The sequence below is a fragment of the Phalacrocorax aristotelis genome, chromosome 1 (assembly GCF_949628215.1).
Source record: "Phalacrocorax aristotelis chromosome 1, bGulAri2.1, whole genome shotgun sequence".
Classification (NCBI taxonomy): Eukaryota; Metazoa; Chordata; class Aves; order Suliformes; family Phalacrocoracidae; genus Phalacrocorax; species Phalacrocorax aristotelis.
The window spans coordinates 150,040,111-150,058,731 of NC_134276.1; the positions used below are offsets into that span (position 1 = coordinate 150,040,111).

General features: G+C 41.9%; 1 protein-coding gene across 1 annotated transcript in view; it reads right to left on the reverse strand.

Annotated features, from left to right (window-relative positions):
• CACNA1C (calcium voltage-gated channel subunit alpha1 C) overlaps positions 1-18,621 on the reverse strand; it is a 488,252-nt gene that overhangs the window by 32,682 nt on the left and 436,949 nt on the right. The window contains exon 33 of the mRNA XM_075115730.1: positions 1-33. Coding sequence (XP_074971831.1) covers positions 1-33 — 33 coding nt within the window. The remainder of the gene's footprint in view (positions 34-18,621) is intronic.

The following is an 18,621-nucleotide window of genomic DNA, read 5'->3' on the forward strand; positions in this document are numbered from 1 at the left end:
CATAGAGGAAGAGCATTGGGTATGTTCAGCTGGCTTTAAAGAAAGGCAGACAGAAATAAGCTGTAATAAGTCTCCAATCAAGAGCCCTAGTAAACTAGGTCTTGGCTAACACAGGAGCAACAAAATGGCAGAAGAGGGCAAAAGGAAGTTTGAAAGAAATGCACAAGGGGCTGGGCTTATTCCCTAGGATGCCCAGGATCAAAGCTGGCCATGGCAGAAGTAGATACAACTTCCATTGAATTTGATGTAGGCTCAATCCACTACCACCATATGTGAATTGCACCCAGTATCTCCTGGCATCCAGGCAGTGGAGGTACTGATATTATTAAAATATTTATTGTATCACTACTATCAAGTTCAATACAGGGGCTAATTTAGCTCCCCAACTTAGGTCCAGGCCATGTCTGCACAGGGACCAGCCAGCTTCTAGTGCATCAGTCTGATTTGTAAACCCATAGTATCCTGGTGCTAAAGCAACACTTTCTATTTATATATCCCCACTCCCTTACAGACAGTTGTGGTGGTAACGTTGTTACTAATACTATGGGTTGGGACAGTCTAATTAGCTCTTTGCAACCCTACAACACCCCCCACCAGCTGTGCAAAGTGGATTGGTAAAGCTGGTTATCTTGCTGTACCTTCAACCACCTCCCAGCAAAGATCCAGGGACCCAATGGATGTGACCTTGGAGACTGAGCTGGGCTGAGCTGAGCCCTGGACATGCCTGGAAGAGTCTAGTTGCTGCAAACACTCTCCTTGGTATTCCTTGATTAACTTCTGGGGCCATTTCCAATACTGAGAGCAATTCTAAAAAACACCCAAGGCTGCAAATACCCGTAGGTGTAAGAAGCAGAATTGAAAATTAAATAAAGCCAGCTTTATTCAGTTCAATAGTAACATAATCCTTCAGGCCTAACCTCTACCATATGCCCCATATGCCATATGTCTGTCATTACTTCCTGTGACTACATTAGCAAAGCTGAAACTGATGAATTTCTATTTCTGCCAACGACAGAATTCACCTCTAGTGCCGTGGAGATTCCTGCAGTGTGCTCCTGCTCTCCAAGGACACTGCAGTAACCAAACTGGCATTGCATTACCTAAATAAAATCCATTGTTTGGATGCACAGCCTATTTGGTGATATAGGCAAATGAGAACAATTAAAAACCCAAGGTACGCCTAGTCATAAAATAGTCTTTTGGGTTAACTCATTGCTTTGGTAGTGTCAGTTTTTCGTTGCTTTTATCCTCCTCTCTCACATGTTTGCTCTTGTGTTTTCAGATCACGCACAGGCAAAAGTTGGCTTGAATACCAAATAAAGAAGCGGTGCCCATAGAGACACCTCTTACAGACAGGCATAGATTTTGATTTTGTGTTGCTGGGCAAACATCTCCTTTCCAGCAAAGAGTTTCTCTGTCCCATCCCCCTTCCTCTTTCTAGTTTTGCAAATCATCTTTTCTAACAATCATCTTTTCTATTCTGCTAGTTCCTGCATTCTGGTATAAGGTACAAAGCCCCTTCAAACTAACTGAAGGAAGCCCCAAAATTTTCAGCACCTTTCAGGATCCTCCATCCTTCCGGGTGGACAGTGTTGGTGCATCTGTGACTGACTGGATGACGAAACCTTGTAAGTTACTGTGGAATATTATACCTTAATTTTCATTTTGATATTGTTAGTATTTAATCAGGAAGAGCAGACAATAGTAATGTAACAGTTAAAAAAAAAAACCTGTATAAAAGGATATGAATATATAAGGCACCGTTGGTCTGAGATGCTCAACTCAGAGGAGCTGACATCATGTTGAAAAACTAGAAACCAAAGGTTCTGAGTATCTTTGGCACTGCTAAGAAAGTAAGTAGAGGCTGATTTACTCCTCTCTCATTCCCTGAGCTAACTGGCCTGTGTTTTAAGATGGGGTCAAATATGCAGCAAATTATGTCTCTACTTAGAGTAAAGGCTCAAAAGCAGCACAGGGAAGTTTCTGTTAACCCTGGCAAGTTGTATCTGTACAAACTCTAGCACTGTGGTCTGAAGTTCCTGATATGCTTGTGCATAAAGTATTCTGTGCATGAGTATATGAGGGGTAAACCAACTCCCAGCTGCAGGTTGCTGAATACATTTTCTGGTGTCCACAAATGCTTCAGAGATGAGCCAAATCCTACCATTTTCCACCTGTGCCAAAAAGCCACTGCATAGACCTGAGCACAGATATCTGAGAACCCGTTACTGGGTCTTTCAAATGTGGTCATTCCTTACTATAAAGCTGAGACAGCTATTGCTAGATTTTCTGAGAATCTTCAACCTTGCAGGTGATGTGGGTATGCCAATTTTAGGACAAGGACAGGCACCCGGCACCTGAGAATGTAGTAGGCACATCAGTTCACAGTAGTGGAGGCATGGTGATAGGTACTTGGAATTAAAGCCAGTGTCTAATGCCCATCTGAAATGGACAGGATTTCGTTTCTACAAATCTGAGAACAATGTATAAAAGCAAATCCTCATCTGTTTAACGTCTTTCAAAGAGCGTTTGGAGAAGCTACGCCACTTAACGGAAGGCAGCTTTGGCTGTATTCTGTTTTACTTGTAGTCATCTTTTCCCCTGCATGTGGTCTAACCTGCAAAGCACGTCAAGTATTCTACCCTGCTCATGTCATTTGGGGCACAAGTAGCACTCACGTAACTGAATGAGAAAGGGCAACAACAGTAAGAGTGATATCAGTCAAGACATGATGCTCTGCGCAATTTCCATCGTAGAGAAAAGGAACCTGAAGTGTAAATCACAAACAAGTCTGGGGGCATATTAAGAGTGATGTAGAGGAGAACCTGCAGGCTAAGAATGGAAAGAGAGGTATCTGAGGCAGGATGTGTGTGTGTAAAGACACTCAATGGGGATGAGTGCAATGAAACTGCTGGGGTCATTTATATTTTTTTTAATCTCTTCTGTTGATGTCACCATATTAAAAAAGCTAATAGCAATGCTGAGGAGCAGAAGAAGTCAAGAAACAGAAAAGCAGGTTCTAGAAGCCAAAGTGAAGATTCAGTAGGGTGGAGATTGTGATCCCTGAAGCACGTCTGAAAAGCTCCTCAGAATATTATTGCATGCATATATCTCATTTTAACTATGTTCAGTGTGCACCAACATTTTAAACAAGACACATTGCTTGGGCTGCTGCTAAACTGTGTGCGTCCTTAAAGCCCCTACAGGCACAAAAGTGAAAGGCACGGCTTATGCCCGTCATGAATTCAGGATCCCAGGTAAGTAGGTCTCTGGGAAAGAAGACAGTTTTATTCAATGGAGAAATACTTAAAATCTCAGAGGCTGCAGGACTGAATAAGGTAACTGATAGTACTGTGTTCCTGCTAACCGTGCTCCACGTGGGTAGGTGGGAGTGAGGCTTACTGGTGGCTATTTGCAAAGAATGTACCCCCTCCAGATGGGTACAGGGAGCATCAAAGTCTCCTGAACCTTCATACTGACTCACATATCAAACTTGGTGTCTGATCTTGCCATCAAGTCAAGGAAACAGTTTTCAACAGGTTGTGTCTATGGGTTTCCAAATCCTGATTATAGCATGAATTCTTTGGAAGCTAGAAGAGGATAAAATTTGCTCTCCAGAATAACCAGTTTCAATGTTTGAAGGGCAATATGCAACAGTCAATATCATACAATGTTTGTGCTGTAATGTAATCCATTCTGAAAGTCTGAGAACGGATGACTTGGCTTGTCAAAGCTGTAAAGACAGGAGCAAAAATATGAGCCAAAAGGCTAAAGACTTTGTACTGTCATAGTAGTATCAAAGCCCCTTGAAATATGCATGGCTTAGAATATATTTTGGATCAATAAAGATTTGGAAGAAAACAACACGGTGTGTTAATAAATAGTTTCAAATGAAAGTTTCAGTAGGAAAATCCTGAGAAGAGAAATCAATCCCACCTCATCCCTGCGGAACACTGGAGATGGAGGACCATGCTGAGAGGTTGGAGGTCCCTGGCATTTTGGCTGTTTTGCTGACAACCATAATGGCTATCCAGAGAAGCAGCACCTAGAAATGCCTGAAGGGGAGCTCCATGAAATTTGCAGAGCATTTATTTAATCAATATATCCAAGGAGGCTCCTTGACTGCTGGGTAAGTATGTTTCAGTAGTTGTAGAACCCTGACTGCTGCTGAGATGATGGTACAGGCAGGCGGCATTCCCATTACCAGCACTCTTGATGGTAGTAATTTTTTCTACACCACAGGACACACTGAAGATGATGTGTTCAGCCTTTTCAGGGGATCCAGTCTTTGCTAGGAAGTCCAAACGGATTTTTTCCTGACGTTTGAGGAGTAAAACTTCCTTGCTGATAGTTTTTTTACTTTCTAACAAGACTTCTTCCATTCACAGGGAGGAATCTCTTTTGGCAAGACAGAATCCAACCTTTATGTTGTGGAGGACTTTGGCCTGGCTTGATCTGGAGAACGTTTAAGCAGACGAATGCACAGTGTTATTGTTGCTTTGTTAGTGAGAGTTGTCTCAGTCAATGCTGCAGGACAACGACAGACTTCTAATTTTGCCTGGGAGTCCTAGGTTTGAAGAGATGAGAGGAAATTTGTGTTTGAGACTTTGGCACCATGATATGACAGAGTATCTTCATATTTCTCAAGAAAACAAATAGTCAGATGCTTGTGTTGCCTTTTGTGACAATGTATAATAGCATTTCTCCACTAAGGAAAATATGGCTTGTGGATGAAGCCCGTAGGAGACCACTTGCAGTAGTTGGTTGTTGGTGATGGATGTCAGCATGCTAAGATGTTTCCTTGATTGTTGTTGACATTTGGAGAAAGAAAAGTTACCCATGAAGATTCTGTAACTTGTCCACTGGTCTGTTAGCCTTCTCCCATGAGGAAGGGGGTGATAGACGCTCACTTCCTACTTTTTTCTACTTGTTGCAGGAATGATGCCTCTGATAATCACACTGTAGAGTTTACCTGAGGAGGCTGCAGTGCTGTGTAGCTCATTTGCAGTTCTAGGATATCAGTCTTTTCTAACTCAAATTCTTTGCATCTAGAGGTTCTCCAAGAGTCCTGCCTACTTTAGCCGTACTGCATCCGTGACATTCTTGGAACAAAAGGAAGGGCGCAAAGAGACATTCTGGGGAAATTAATTCATTGTACAAACATAGATAAGATTTTGAGGGGAATTAAAAGCAGTTTCATTAAGGGATACCTGACAAGCAACAGTGATTTAGTTTTGTTGCTACAGGGGGTGAGAAAGAACTGAAGGGCTGTTTCAGTTGCTTATCCACCTTCATCTTGACTGGATATAAAGGGCACAAATAGGGCAACTGCAAGCCAACAGCACTACTGTTCTGGAGATTGTTCTTTCACACATGTGGGTCATACACAAGCTGAGATGGGCTCTGCAAGTGCATGAGCTTCAAGAAGAACAAGAATTTACTGGGAAAAAAGAGATTTAGAATTTATCAGAGCCATGGAGATGTGATAAAAGAAAAGCCACTAGACTTTTTCTGGTGTTTGTAGTGTCAAAAGTCTGAAGTGACCTCAGGAGGCTGTCTGAGTAACACAAGTCTTTCTGGAGAGCTGGAAAAAGTCGGGGCCTCGCTGCTGGCAGGTAATAGCCTGCCATTACACTGGGGAGTTACCACAAACCCCTCCAGAGTCATCTGTCTGCCACTGCTGTGTGTGGTTTTAATCACAAGAACTCGAGAGATAATCCACCTTCCACCAGAGTCTGTGAAATTTTATGTAGACCAGGCAGAAATGTATCTGTTATTTCTCTGACAGGGAATACTGCTGGATTGCAGATGGCATAATTCTCAATTCCCACAACCTTACGGTGAAATCAAATTATTAGCAGGAAAAAAAAAAGCCAGGCAAACTGCATTATTCTCTTAAGTGTGCAGTTCTTTGAGAATTTCTGGGAATATTTTGAATAAAACTAGCCAGAATTAGTTTTTTCTACAAAAATATTTTCCACTAGAAGAACACTGATGCTGAAAGTGCAATACTCTGTAGAAACATGTAAATTTTGAAGAAAGCATTTAAGGAATATAAGATTGAAATCTCACATTTTTTCTTCTCACACATTTCAAGTTTTCATTTCAATTAGAAATGTTATTTAACTATGAAAAAAATCAATCCTAGAATAAACTGGTTTTACTTTACTTAAGCAAATGTTTTGATTTTCCTCAATTATTTCTGTTGGAATGACCTTTTGCTGAAAATTTTGCAATTCTTATTTTTTATTCTATTTTAAAACAGAAAACCATGTTGCAATTACAAGGAGATTTTGTGAAACAAAAAATCAAACCTTCCTATAACACTAACCTGGGTGAAGCACCAGAGATTTTTTGGATAGTTTTCATAAATTGAGGCTTGTTTTTAGTGCCTATTAGAAAAAGGCACCATCTTACAGGAAGAGAGGGACTAAAGGTGCATGATGCTGCCTTTACGGGGGGCAAATGGTGAACACCTTGCTGACTTCCCTGGAAAAAGCCCTGAGTTGTTCTACTGCAATGTAATATGCTAATCCACAGACATCTCTGCAGAAGAGACTGAAATCTCTTGCTCTGGGGAATTAAAATTGTATTTGGTGCAATAAGGGGAATTAGGAAAAATGTGACACCTGCAACGAAGTTACACCATTACATTTCTGCCTGCACTAACTCATGTGGGTCAATAGACATAAAACGCCAGCTCATACAAATGCAATATACATATGCGCATTTACACTTCACATAGATTCCACATGATCTCAGATCTCGGGGGAAATATTAGCATATCCATATGCAACAAAAGCCTATTTCGAATACAGGCAATAAGGTCAAGGTAACTTTTAAAGCAAATGAGTCTTGCAGCTATCAGTTTTTTCCTTCATTTCCTATGTATTCTAAGATTGTGAAATTCTAGGACTTGCTTTTCTAATTAGCTTCAAATATGCAAATCATACCAATTTGAATAGCTTATTAATTAATTTCATATATATAACCATGAAATTGTCAGACAGTAATCTTATGGTTCCAAGTGCTTAAGGTAAATATAAGGAAAGTCAATTGCTTTAATTTGGTTATGCAGATTACCCTTGATTGACAATTACTGGACAGTTAAAGAAAGAGTCACTTTTTACACAGCTGAAAGCTCAATTTTTTTTCATGACTTTCAGAAAAGCAGAACAATTGGTAAAGTATGTCTATGCAAATTTTTCTTAATTTTCAGGATGCTTTAATAATCCTTCTCATTAGCTCTGGGTAAATGATGAGTTCAAGTCTTATGGTAATCAAGCCTGGGCGGCTCCTGAGAAACAAGCAGATATTAAAGACTGTCAGAGATGTAGTGCTCATCTTCAGGAACAAGTACTGGTCTGAGTCAGAGAGGCAGGTGCAGCTTGCCTGTGTTTGATTATTTGTGTTTTGTGGGACAGGTAGCCAAAAAAAGCCCTAGAACATCTGGATGGGAAGGCTCTGAAGATAAAACAAGCCATGAAAATAAATGTTGAAAGGCTACCTGTGTGCAGGACCTTTAACTTTTGTTTGACAGGTGGAGTGGCTTAAAGGATTTTCTGGTTTGAGTATCAGCTGAGGAGAGGTGTTGCTGATTTGAACACCTCTGCTAGAGGCCATCTGTGACAGAGTGCGCTTTTTTCATTAACTTGCCTTTTCACTTGACCAATTCTTGATCCACAGGACAATGGCTCCCACAGGAGGTAATCAGGCTGTCCCAGCCTGAGCCGACTGAGGGGGATGACCCTGGGAACAGACCAGACCACTGAGCATGACAGAGAGAGAGCAAGCATGAAAATTTAGTGTTCCCAGGTATCCAGCTTTCCTCAGCTTTATTACCATCCATGACAATGGTTTCCTCATTGCTGTTCCTAAGTTGTCCAATGTGTCTCACAGCCTTTCCTATGGCAAAATTAATATGGCTTTTAAACACCAAATCCAGCAGTGTATTTGTCACTGTGCTGAAAAGGGCGGTCTTCTTTTCATCCACCACTTTAAGATGTATGTTCTCTCTTACATTGGTCTTTTTTTTTTTTTTTTTAATTGCCTGGGAGGGATGGAGGAAGAGAGGAAGAGAAATCTGTGGGGATAGTTTTCCAGAAGGAGCAACAGCCCATGTCTTGTTTTGACTTATTCCAAATGACAGTTCTTTTTGTATCCAGGTTCACCTATCCCAAACACCCAAATGAATCCATCATCTTCACTTCTTATCTGTAGCAGTGTTGTGAAAACACAGCTGCTCTGGAAGGCTGTAAGTAGAGAGATGGTTTCTGACACACCTTGGCCTGCTGAAGTTCTTGTGTACTAAGACCATGCCACTGATTTTGATCTTGAAATGAAACAGAAGAAAGAGACTGTTCAAAGCATTCATACCAGTCTCAGTTACTTTAAAGACATGCTGTGGTGTGCTGTATAAAGTGTAGATATTTCTATTTCTTGTACCATCCCACAGCCTGTTTTGGAAAGGATAATGGCAGCAGAGTTCTTTAAGATGCATTTCCTGAGCCATAGGTAGGCAGAGGCTTTCCTTGTCTCTAACACCTTGCAATACGTTGTTAGTACTGAGAGGGTAAGTAACATCTACTGGCTTCATCTTCCCTGCAGATTGACAATTTAAGGCATTAAGCAAAATCCCAGAAGCACGTCCTTCTTCTGTCATGGCTGTGCTTGTCTTCAGTGCACTGAGTGTTTGACCATTTCTCCAGCTATTTGTTAATTACCTATTAATTAACTGATAGGATTCAATGGTGTGGGAAAAGGATAAGGAAGAAGGAAAAACGAAGAACCGATTGAAATTTGGTGCCCTCTATGTATTGGTGTTACTGGAGTTTCTCTGGGCAGCCTCACCTGCCTAGGGCAGAAAGGATGCTGGAGACCTTTGGACTTTGTAGGGCTCCATCTGTGAAGAGGTTTGCTGGGAGCTCACTATGAAGGGCTTACTGTGAGGTGGTTGGCAGGAGCATGTGAATCCAGAAGGAAGCTTCAGTAGGATCTCTGCAACTCCTGTATAACTGATGGGGAATTACACTGGTGGTGTTAAAGTCAGAAACAGGCCTGTGGTATGCAGCAAAATACCCACTCCTCAGTATGATAGCTCTTCTGGGGACTAATGGAGGCAGATGGAGACTAGATCATGAGCAGGGTTTTCCAGGTAGGAAGGCAGGCAGGCATCCTACCAGCTCAAAGAATCTGCATACAGCGTTGCCAGGATTCTTCCTTCTGCAAGCCCAGAGGCTATGGAACAGGGTGAAGATGAATGAGCCATCTTATGCTTTAAGGTACTGAAAGAAACTACACATGCCATTGAAAATGGGAGAAAACCCAATCTGCCTTCATCCAAATGCAACAGAACTGCAGACTGCAAAAGGCAGTAGATACAGGTAAATTAGCAGCCCCTCTTACTTTTGGGTAATGAATGTCTGCTCAAGGGAGGATAGCCAGAGATACCAGCAGCCCAAAGAGAGAGTTTGTTATGGACCATTTTAATTTGAGATTTGTAGCAGTTACTGTTTAATTCCCAGGCTGTGTCTTTTCATTGCCTTTTAAATTAGAAAGTTATTTAATGTTGATGCAGAATGTTTCCTAGAATAAAACAGTCTACGGAGTCATACTACATTTCTCTATGTTCATATGGGATACAATAAAGCCTGAGAGCCATTCTGGGATTGGAAATGCCAGTCACAGGCATTATCAGAGCATGTGAGAGGTGGTTATATGGAGACTGTAGTTAGCTGTTACAATGCTACTGAGCAATGGATTTTTGCTCTACACCTCTTTCCAAGAATAAATGATTATTGATTTGATGGATACTTTGGTTAAAAAAAAATAGTATGGATAGTTTGGATGATAAGTAATGCTCACTGTGTGTGACATACTATGTTCAAGTCTGGGCAAACAGTTGAGCCTCAAAATCCCTAGCTCTAAACTCCAATTTGTTTTAGTGCCTTTCTATTAGCAAGTGTTTCTTTACTGTTAAGGCATCTTTGCCTTCATGTCTGTTCAGCTTAAGAAAAGATGTCACTTGATGTGGCTTTGGGTGAAGCAGATTTTCTCCCAGTCACTCAGACAAAGCTCAGCAGACAGCACTGCTGACTGGTATCTCTGAGTTTAAAAGTGGATTTTGAGAGAACAACCGGGATGTGACCAGCTGGGATGTCCCAGTACTCTACAACATTGTCAATTTTACAACCAATTGAGGTCAGAGCCACATTTAGGCTATCCATCAGCTGACCTTAAGCAGCAATCCAGTCTCTACAGCTAGGTCATCTGGATGCAGCTGGGAATGGGTCCCATTTAGCAGAAGTCTAGGAAGATATATGAAGCAGAAGTCATTTTGTTGGCATGTTGTGCTAGACAGTCTCCACAAAGAACAGACCAGTGAGGGAAGGTAAGAGCACAGCCATTTTAAAAACAGTTGTCCAATGAGAAATAAAAAAACCCCCCACCTTATGTTTGCCTGGCTGGTACATATGAGGGTAGAGGGGCAGTAGCTAAATGAGGGTGCTATATTGACTGTATTAGAAAGGGTAAAATTAGTTTATACAAATCTGGCTGGGAGGCCAAATTCTTTTGCCTACCAATAAAAAACCCCCACAATCAGGTCTTTATTTAATGGGAACCTCAAAAATTCCTGTTAGGCTGTGCATTTGGGTTTGCAAAATGGTAACCATCACCATGCTGAACTGCTGCCGAGTGCCTGGCATAGAAACCTTCACAACAGGGAGCAGCCTTTCCCCTGGACTGATGGTATCTTGGCTGAAGACAGACAGGAAAAATCACTGATACAATAGGTAGAGGGGAACTAATTATTGCCTTGCTGAAAGCTACTCCTAGTGCGCCCAGGAATGGGAAACATGACCTCTGCTACCCAAGATTTCAGCAAAATTTGGAGAAAGTGTCTGGGGATGAGAAGATAAGGGAGAAGACAAAGTTAAAGAGGAAAACAAGTAAAATTCTTGTGTGTGTTTTCCTTTCTTCCATCACCTTTATTGCTTTCATTGCAACTGGCAGTGCAATCTGGAACCAGTTAGCAGATCTCTAAATCTGCATAATAGTAAGAGGGTGCACGCAATGAGGTCTTGAAGGACCGATGTTAAAAGCTCTTGTAATTTGGAAGAAGAGAAGCTTTTACAGCAAAACTGGATGAGTGAAATACAGGGGATTGTGCACCCTTTATTACTGCAATCTGCATGTGGAGAAAAGCTACGTTGGAAAATTCCTTGGGCTTTCTAAATAAAGTAGGTCTTAGAAAAAAGGAGAATTAAATGCCACAAAACATTTTTCACTGCTTCACAGAATTGCCTTAGATGACAGAACGAGCTGGATTTGAACTCACCCAAGCACTTTTTTCACCATCTAACTTATGATGCTCGGGGAGCTATCATTAATTGCAATTAATATATTAAGAGATGATCTAAGGAATCAGAGATTTTTTTATGGACTCATATAAACATACAATCTCTACCACAGTTCAGAGAAAGTGAAAATAATATTTTGCTAGGCAAAAGGAATGATTTGTCCTGCATAGTAAGCCAATGGAAAATATAACCAGCTTAGGGTAGTTCTAACGTTTTTTATTATTTTTTCTTTTGAGTGTTTTAACTGCCTTTGTGGAAAAACATATTGGCATTAAAAGGAAAATAAAATATAACTGTATTGCAAATGCTGATGCCAGAATATTGTAGCTTTTTTTTTTTTAAAGTGATGTGATAGAAAAATGACAAGAAAAGTTAAATACTGGTCAGAAAATTTGGACGTAGCTTTTTAAAGAGCTCTTTGTACTGAAATGTACTTGCCACACACTTTTTTTACCATTGAACCAACACAGGACAAGGCCTGTGGTACTTTTTTTCCCTACTATTAGCTATTATTGTTACTGTAACTATAATTTACGGTCAAATAAGAATTCAGGACTCCTTCCCTAAAAACCTTAAAACCCAATGAGGTTTTGGGTATGTGAAAGCCTCAGTAATTAAAAGCATGATGCACTCCTCAGTGCAGTTGATGAGATGCTGTGCTCCACCATTTTAAAGAGAGCTCTAAACATTTTCACTCAGAAGGACTCCAGACAGGTTTGTGCATGGAGTCTTACAGCTATAGGGCTGTCTAACTTTCTTTTTACTACTTTTACAACTAGCTTTTAATTATTTGTTCTCCTGGAATCTTTATCTTCAGTTTCTCAGATTTTAATTGACTAGCATGTTTGCTATATTTACCCAGTACGGCAAATTTATTTTTATGCTGCTCTTAAATCTCCCCCTGCATTAAAATATGTTCTGATTATTCCATGCACCTGGAATAATGTTAGAAGCCAAGTATAAAAAGTAGTTTTGTGGAAATCACAATATTAGGTATTTCCTCAAAAATGGGTACTATGGAGAGTCTTTCAATGTGTTTTTGCCCATAGAACCTCATGTTTTCTTCTTACAATGCTAACATAGCTAGTCATCAGTAACAGCTCTACTCAGGTAAACTGAGGAAAGAGTAACTTACATTTACTATCCCCTTTTCTGCAAAAAAACACATACTTTTTTTATTCCTGTTTGCCCATGTTTTATGTAGACTTCCTTACAGAGACAGTTGTGCAGTTGCCAAAATCACCTCTTTGAATGGGCAAATCATATTATGAACTCTGGAAATGCACTCAGAATACCAACATTTTTAAGCCAAAAGAGAAGAAAAAGAAGCCCCATCTTCATGACAAAAATATACATAAATAAAATAAAAAGAACCCTGTTCAAACATGGTTGTGGTCAGATAGTCTTACCATATTTCTTTCTCACCAACACGGTAAAATACATGCACTAGAGTTGTTGATTAAGCATGGGACCTGATCAAATTCAAATTGATCTAAGCCTAATTTGGGGAAGAGTTGAAGGCAGCTCTCCTGATGTTCACCAAAGGCAAAATAAAACACTTGTTTACTAGCATTTGCCACTGCTACAGCTCACAACCATGCTTCAACGTGGCTTCCTACATAGAGAAGCTGGGGCCACCGTGGTGTGTTACATGAATTATTCTGGCAATAAAACACCACCAGATATTTAAAAAAGCAAACTAAATCCACCCCCACATCAATTTTATCAGTAGCTTTTCCAAAAAGAAAACAAATCGTATATACATACATATACACACACACAGGGATAGCTCAGGACTACATACAACTTCTAGGATGGCAGCAGTAAGGGTATGACAACACAAGATGTCAAAAGAAGCCACTGTGCTTCTCCAGCCCTTTGCTACCTAATTTGGAGGCCTCTGCTACCCAGATGGCATTTGAGAAAGAGAGAGGGGGAGAAGGAGAGAGGGAGGGAGACATTTTCTGCATCTTCCAGCAGGTTTGGGTAAATGAACTTGCAAGTTCTAGGAATTGCAAAGATTTGTGTCCAGTGGCAGCTGGTGGCCAAAATCTGAGCAGCAAAGGGCATGGAAGCAGAGAGAACCAGACAGGCAGAGACAGAAAGACAGACAGACAGACGCAGCGACAGAGATGAATGCCAGTCCCAACTGAGGTGCAGGCTAGATGTATGTCGTCCTTCCACCGATCCTTGCTCCCATTGAGGGGGGGGTGTGTGTATAGGACTGTGCCGCCGGGGCCGACCTCTAGTCCTTGCGCAGGCAAAATGCCCTGGGGCAGTTCTCCCTGAATAAGGACTCCAGGACTTATGCCACTGGTTCTCTGCCTTCAGACACATTGACTGAGGGTGAAAATGAACTTGTGAGGTTTAGTGTGGCTGGAGACGAGGGGGAGGAAAGCAAGGGAGAAAAGGAAGAAAGGCAGGGGGTGGGTTAAAAGGGAGAAGTGCAGGAGAAGGTGAGAGGGGGACTTGAGTATAAGCTGTCAGCTATTCCAAAGAATGGGAGCAGGAGCCCATGACAAATCATATGAAGCCTCTTGACACCAAAAGCAAGATGACTGCAGGGAAAGGCCCCATGCGCCTGGTTTAAGCCTGAGCTACTTCAGAAATAAAAAAAGACTAAAGGAGAAATCACTGCACAGGTCTCCAAGTACTCTTGGAGCTGAATGCTTTGGTATCTCTCTGGCCTTACTGCACCCATCCTCAGGAATCAACCAAGATGCAACCCTCTGCTGACTTCCTACCAGAATTTGGAAAACTTTTCAGAACTGCAAGACACAAAGCAGTCAGCTCTCCTGAATATCTGATAGACAAGTGAAAAACCATTACCCAGCAGGCCTGGGCACAACAGACCTGACCAACATTTTCTAGGGGAAGGAATACAGCAGTATAGCTTTTGGATTTCTCTAACCTTCATGGGGTGCTACTTCCTGAAGAATCCAGCTCCTATGCCTTCCAGATGCGACCATAGATCAGATCACACACAACGTTGCACGTTCCTGTTTCTCCTCCTGACACTTTGCCCATTAAAAAACCCACCGTTTCCATCAACCCTCAGACCAGTCACAACACTCACTCTTAGAAATACATGTACTGCTACAACAGGAGGGCAACTTACGCAGGGAAGTATTCCATTATTTTGCAAAAGCCTGCAAGCCACCAGTTCCCTATCCCTAATAGATCTCTTCTCGTATCCATGCACACCCCGCTGGCTCATCGCATCTGCTGTATCACGTTGCACACTTGTCATGGCGACCTCCTCCACCTCCTTTATACCTCCTGCAGTGTTCACAGACACACTCAGGCACTCTAGTATGGCCACTGAGTAGAACGGGCAGGAGGGATACCAGTCCAGATGGTTTTGCTCAGTCATCCTCATGCACTCCCAGACATGGCTGACAAACACACAAGTATATACAGACACACTCAGAGGCTCTGGCAGAAGCCCTTAGTGACAGGCTCACAGATAGGTACAAACCCTCCCTCCCTGACATTCTCTCAGGACAGACAGACAGAATCAAGCACACGACGTCCCTACTGTACCTACGCTGGTGCTCTGGAGACACACATGCTCCCTCCTGAACACGCTTCTGTAACTCTCGCACATTTGCCCACTGCAGCTGGATGGGCCAACCTCTCAGCTGCCCACAGGGACTCATCCAGCTCAGTGGGCACTACTATGAGCATCTCTTTGGTGGCAAACGAAGGCTTGGCCGCAGGGAATCTTTGGTCTGACACTGGCAGGGGAAAGGATGAAGGAAAAGGACCCTATGGACGAGAGAGGTGTCGGCTTTTCTTTCAGACTGAGAGGAAGGATATTGCATTGACAGCTTTCCCAATGACTCAGGGTCTGACTGTTTTTCTTTCATCACTTTCGTCACCATAGCACAGAGCAAAAATCAAACTTGATTTCCCCCTTTGATACAGCACAACAAATAGTAATGAGCAACTTTCTTTGCCTGGAGGAGGGGACAGCAGGCTGTCAGTCAGCTTCACAGCACTCGACTCCAGGCTGTGTCTGCTGATGTAGAAAGGCAGGAAATGCAAGCCTGTGCCTAGGGATGACATATTCCAAATTTGATGGCTTTTTTTCAATTCCTATAACATTTTCTTTCCTGTTATTATAATAGATAGTAAAAATTTTTACCACCTTAATGGTTTCTTTTAAGGAACTTAAAGTGTTTTGTAAACACTGATAGCAGTGCTTTCTTAACGCAGGGAATAATAACAATCTCCAATTTATTGATGGGGAGGCTGAGGTATAGGGATCTAGTCAAAGTCCAAGGAAGACAACCCACAGGTCCTACCTCCCAGGCCCTGTATATTATGTAATCTTTCATCTTATTCCCCAAAAGCCATTCTTGGTCTTAGCACTTAAAGAGAGTTCATACATGGGAGATGTGGTCTCTGCCTTGGAAATTCTTTTTTTAATAGCAGATTGGAAAGTCCTCCCCTCCCTCTGTAGTTACTTAAGAAGTGGCTTGAGTGTGGCCCAAAATAGGGTCACTGAACGTTTCCATAAAATTTTGAAAAAATCTTTATTTTGTGGTTAGGAAGTTAGTTGTGTAACACTAACTGAGAAGCAAAGCTCTTAAAAAGCAGCTTGGAAGTGAAGCAATTTAAAAGTGAATTTGGTAGAAACTGTGCCACTCTGAAGTTTTCAAACCCACCAGATTTTAACCTGCCCTTTGCAGTTACTCAGTGTGTGAGATACATCTCCATGTGCCTGTGGAGCTGGTTGGGGGGACTTGGGAGATGTTCCCAAGTTGCAGTAAGCTAGTGGGCCTAAGGTAGTGCAACTGGTCTTATCACTTGACATATCTCCACACCATGGAAGTGTTTTAAGCAATTGCTTCCTAAGGCACTCAGAAATGCTGAAGGCAACCTGGGGGCCTACCTCATGAGTACATGCCTTCTCACTCTTTGAATGCACAGCCATGCTAACAAAAACACACTGAACTTGACATGCAAGTGTACACTCACCCACAGGCATGCAGATGAACATGCCTACATACAAAAAACTCTCAGGTATAAACACCCACCCATAAGCAGGTCAAACTTGCACAGTAAGATAGCCACATTGGCTCAGAAAACATGTTCATAGACTCAGTTACATACACAGCAACCCATGTGTCTCCATCAACAACCATTCGCAACACAAATATGTATAAACTACGTATGCTTGCATACACACTCTCTTTCCCCCACGCACGGATTTGTGTCTGTACACTCTCCCATGGATCTGTAGCCCATACTCAGGCATCCAAACACATTCAGGAACATATACTACAACCACTGGAATGCACGCACAAAGACCCACCCATGCACACTCACATATATCTTAACGAAGGTTTTGGTCTGGGAAATTCCTTTTCAAGAAACAAAAATAATTGTCAAAAGGAAAAAACAGAGCATGGGGAACCACACAAATAGATGCAAGTGCATACCTACACGCCAACGGTGGATCTTGTCAGTCAGGGTTCCCACCACAGCTACAGCTATTGCAGCTCAGCACCTGCTGGGCATGCTTCCCCTGAGTGCAAACATCTGGTGAGCCTCACAGAGATGTCAGGCTTACACATCTATGGCCACACATCAAACTGACCTGTTCCAGGCTTCTCCGTCTTCTCTAACTGACCACAATGAAAACTGTCCCTTGGCTCCAAAAGCAGCACTTTCCAAGACCATACCACTTCAGCTTCTAAGGAGTTGGGCAGAAACATCTTACCTGCACCTGACCAGGCTAAACATCTCCAATTAGTGGCGTTTATTGGCATTTTAAGGTTTATTTTTTCTTTCTTTTTCAGACTCCATGTCTCTTGGAACAAGACAAGACAGCGTACAGAAACACAAGGCAGGGTTTGCTTAAACCCACAAACAGCAAGAAAGCAACAAGCTTCTGAGAAGAAGGGGAGAATTGTATCTGATAAACTGCCTCACACTGCTTGGGAAGGTGACAACTGTCCATCCAAGACAGGCTGCTACTTCCAAAGCCCATCTGCTACAGACGTAATGTATCAAGTGCTGCTAGCAGGAAGGGAATCCGACAGGACAAACCGACATACAAAACATTCTCTTATTCAATAAGGGTTATAAGTGCAAAGGGATTTCAGAACATTTCAGAACAAACTCCATCCATAGCTGCTGCTCATTTATCAGTGCATCAAAAGATTGTGCAAGTTTTTAGTAACAAACATTAGAAACCAGTAGCAAAGGACTTGCCTAGATAAAAAGAGAAGATTTAAACATGCCAGGTAACAAAAATACGTGTGCAAAAATCTGTAAAAACTGTATAGAAGGAAAGGATTCTTTAGAGGAAACAGAGGGACCATCATGAAATGCTGATCATAACCCTAACTAAGAGTCAGGGCCACTCCTGCTGCCTCCTCAACTAAGACGGGTGATGGCTGTTCGGACAGAGGCACACCCTCATTTTTCATAGACTCCTGCAGCTGAAAACTGGATCCTGGGCCTTGGCTGACGTGAGCTTGAATTTAGATAGGGAGTGGAAAAGAGAGGGACCTTTGTCAGTGGTAATTAAACACGCTGGTATGGATAGCCCTGGAGACTGAAGATCTGAACACAGCACAGTTAGCAGCATTGTGACCTTCTCGACAACGTGCTGAGAATGAACACGATTTATCCTGCTTAAATTTAGTGTCTGACAGCGGGGTGTCTAGGCAAACCAAACAAACCTAGACACTCCCCAGTCACTGGATGGGCACCTCCAAAGAGCAATTCATTTCCCCTGTCATAGACATGAATGGGGGGACACCAGCTGGCCTGGGGAAGTGTGCATTTCTCTCCACTATCTCTAAGAGGAAGCCTGGGTGACTACCTGTCTTCCTCTCAGATGACTAAAGTTTAATGAAATGTATATCAAAGTGTCTTAAACTATGACATAAAAAGTTCTTTAATTTATAGGAAATTACTGTGAATTTCTTCAAAAGGATCCATTAGATTTTCCCTCCAGTTTAGGGTTTCTGACTATGATAGATCTCCATTTATTTATCAAAACACAAGGATTTCCCTCCTTTCTGCTTGGAGGCTTTTCTATGGATTCAAGTACATCAGTCAGAAAAGTCTTGTTGATGTTTACCATAATTCATCCCCAGTTAGCTGTACTAATTTCCTCAATTAGCATGTACAGTTCTGCTTCTATGGATGAGAACTGACCTTTTCCACAATCTGAAGGCTATTGCCAGATAATTCCCCATTTAGTTTTCTTGTGACAAGTGTGGCATAGAAAAGGCTTTCATTC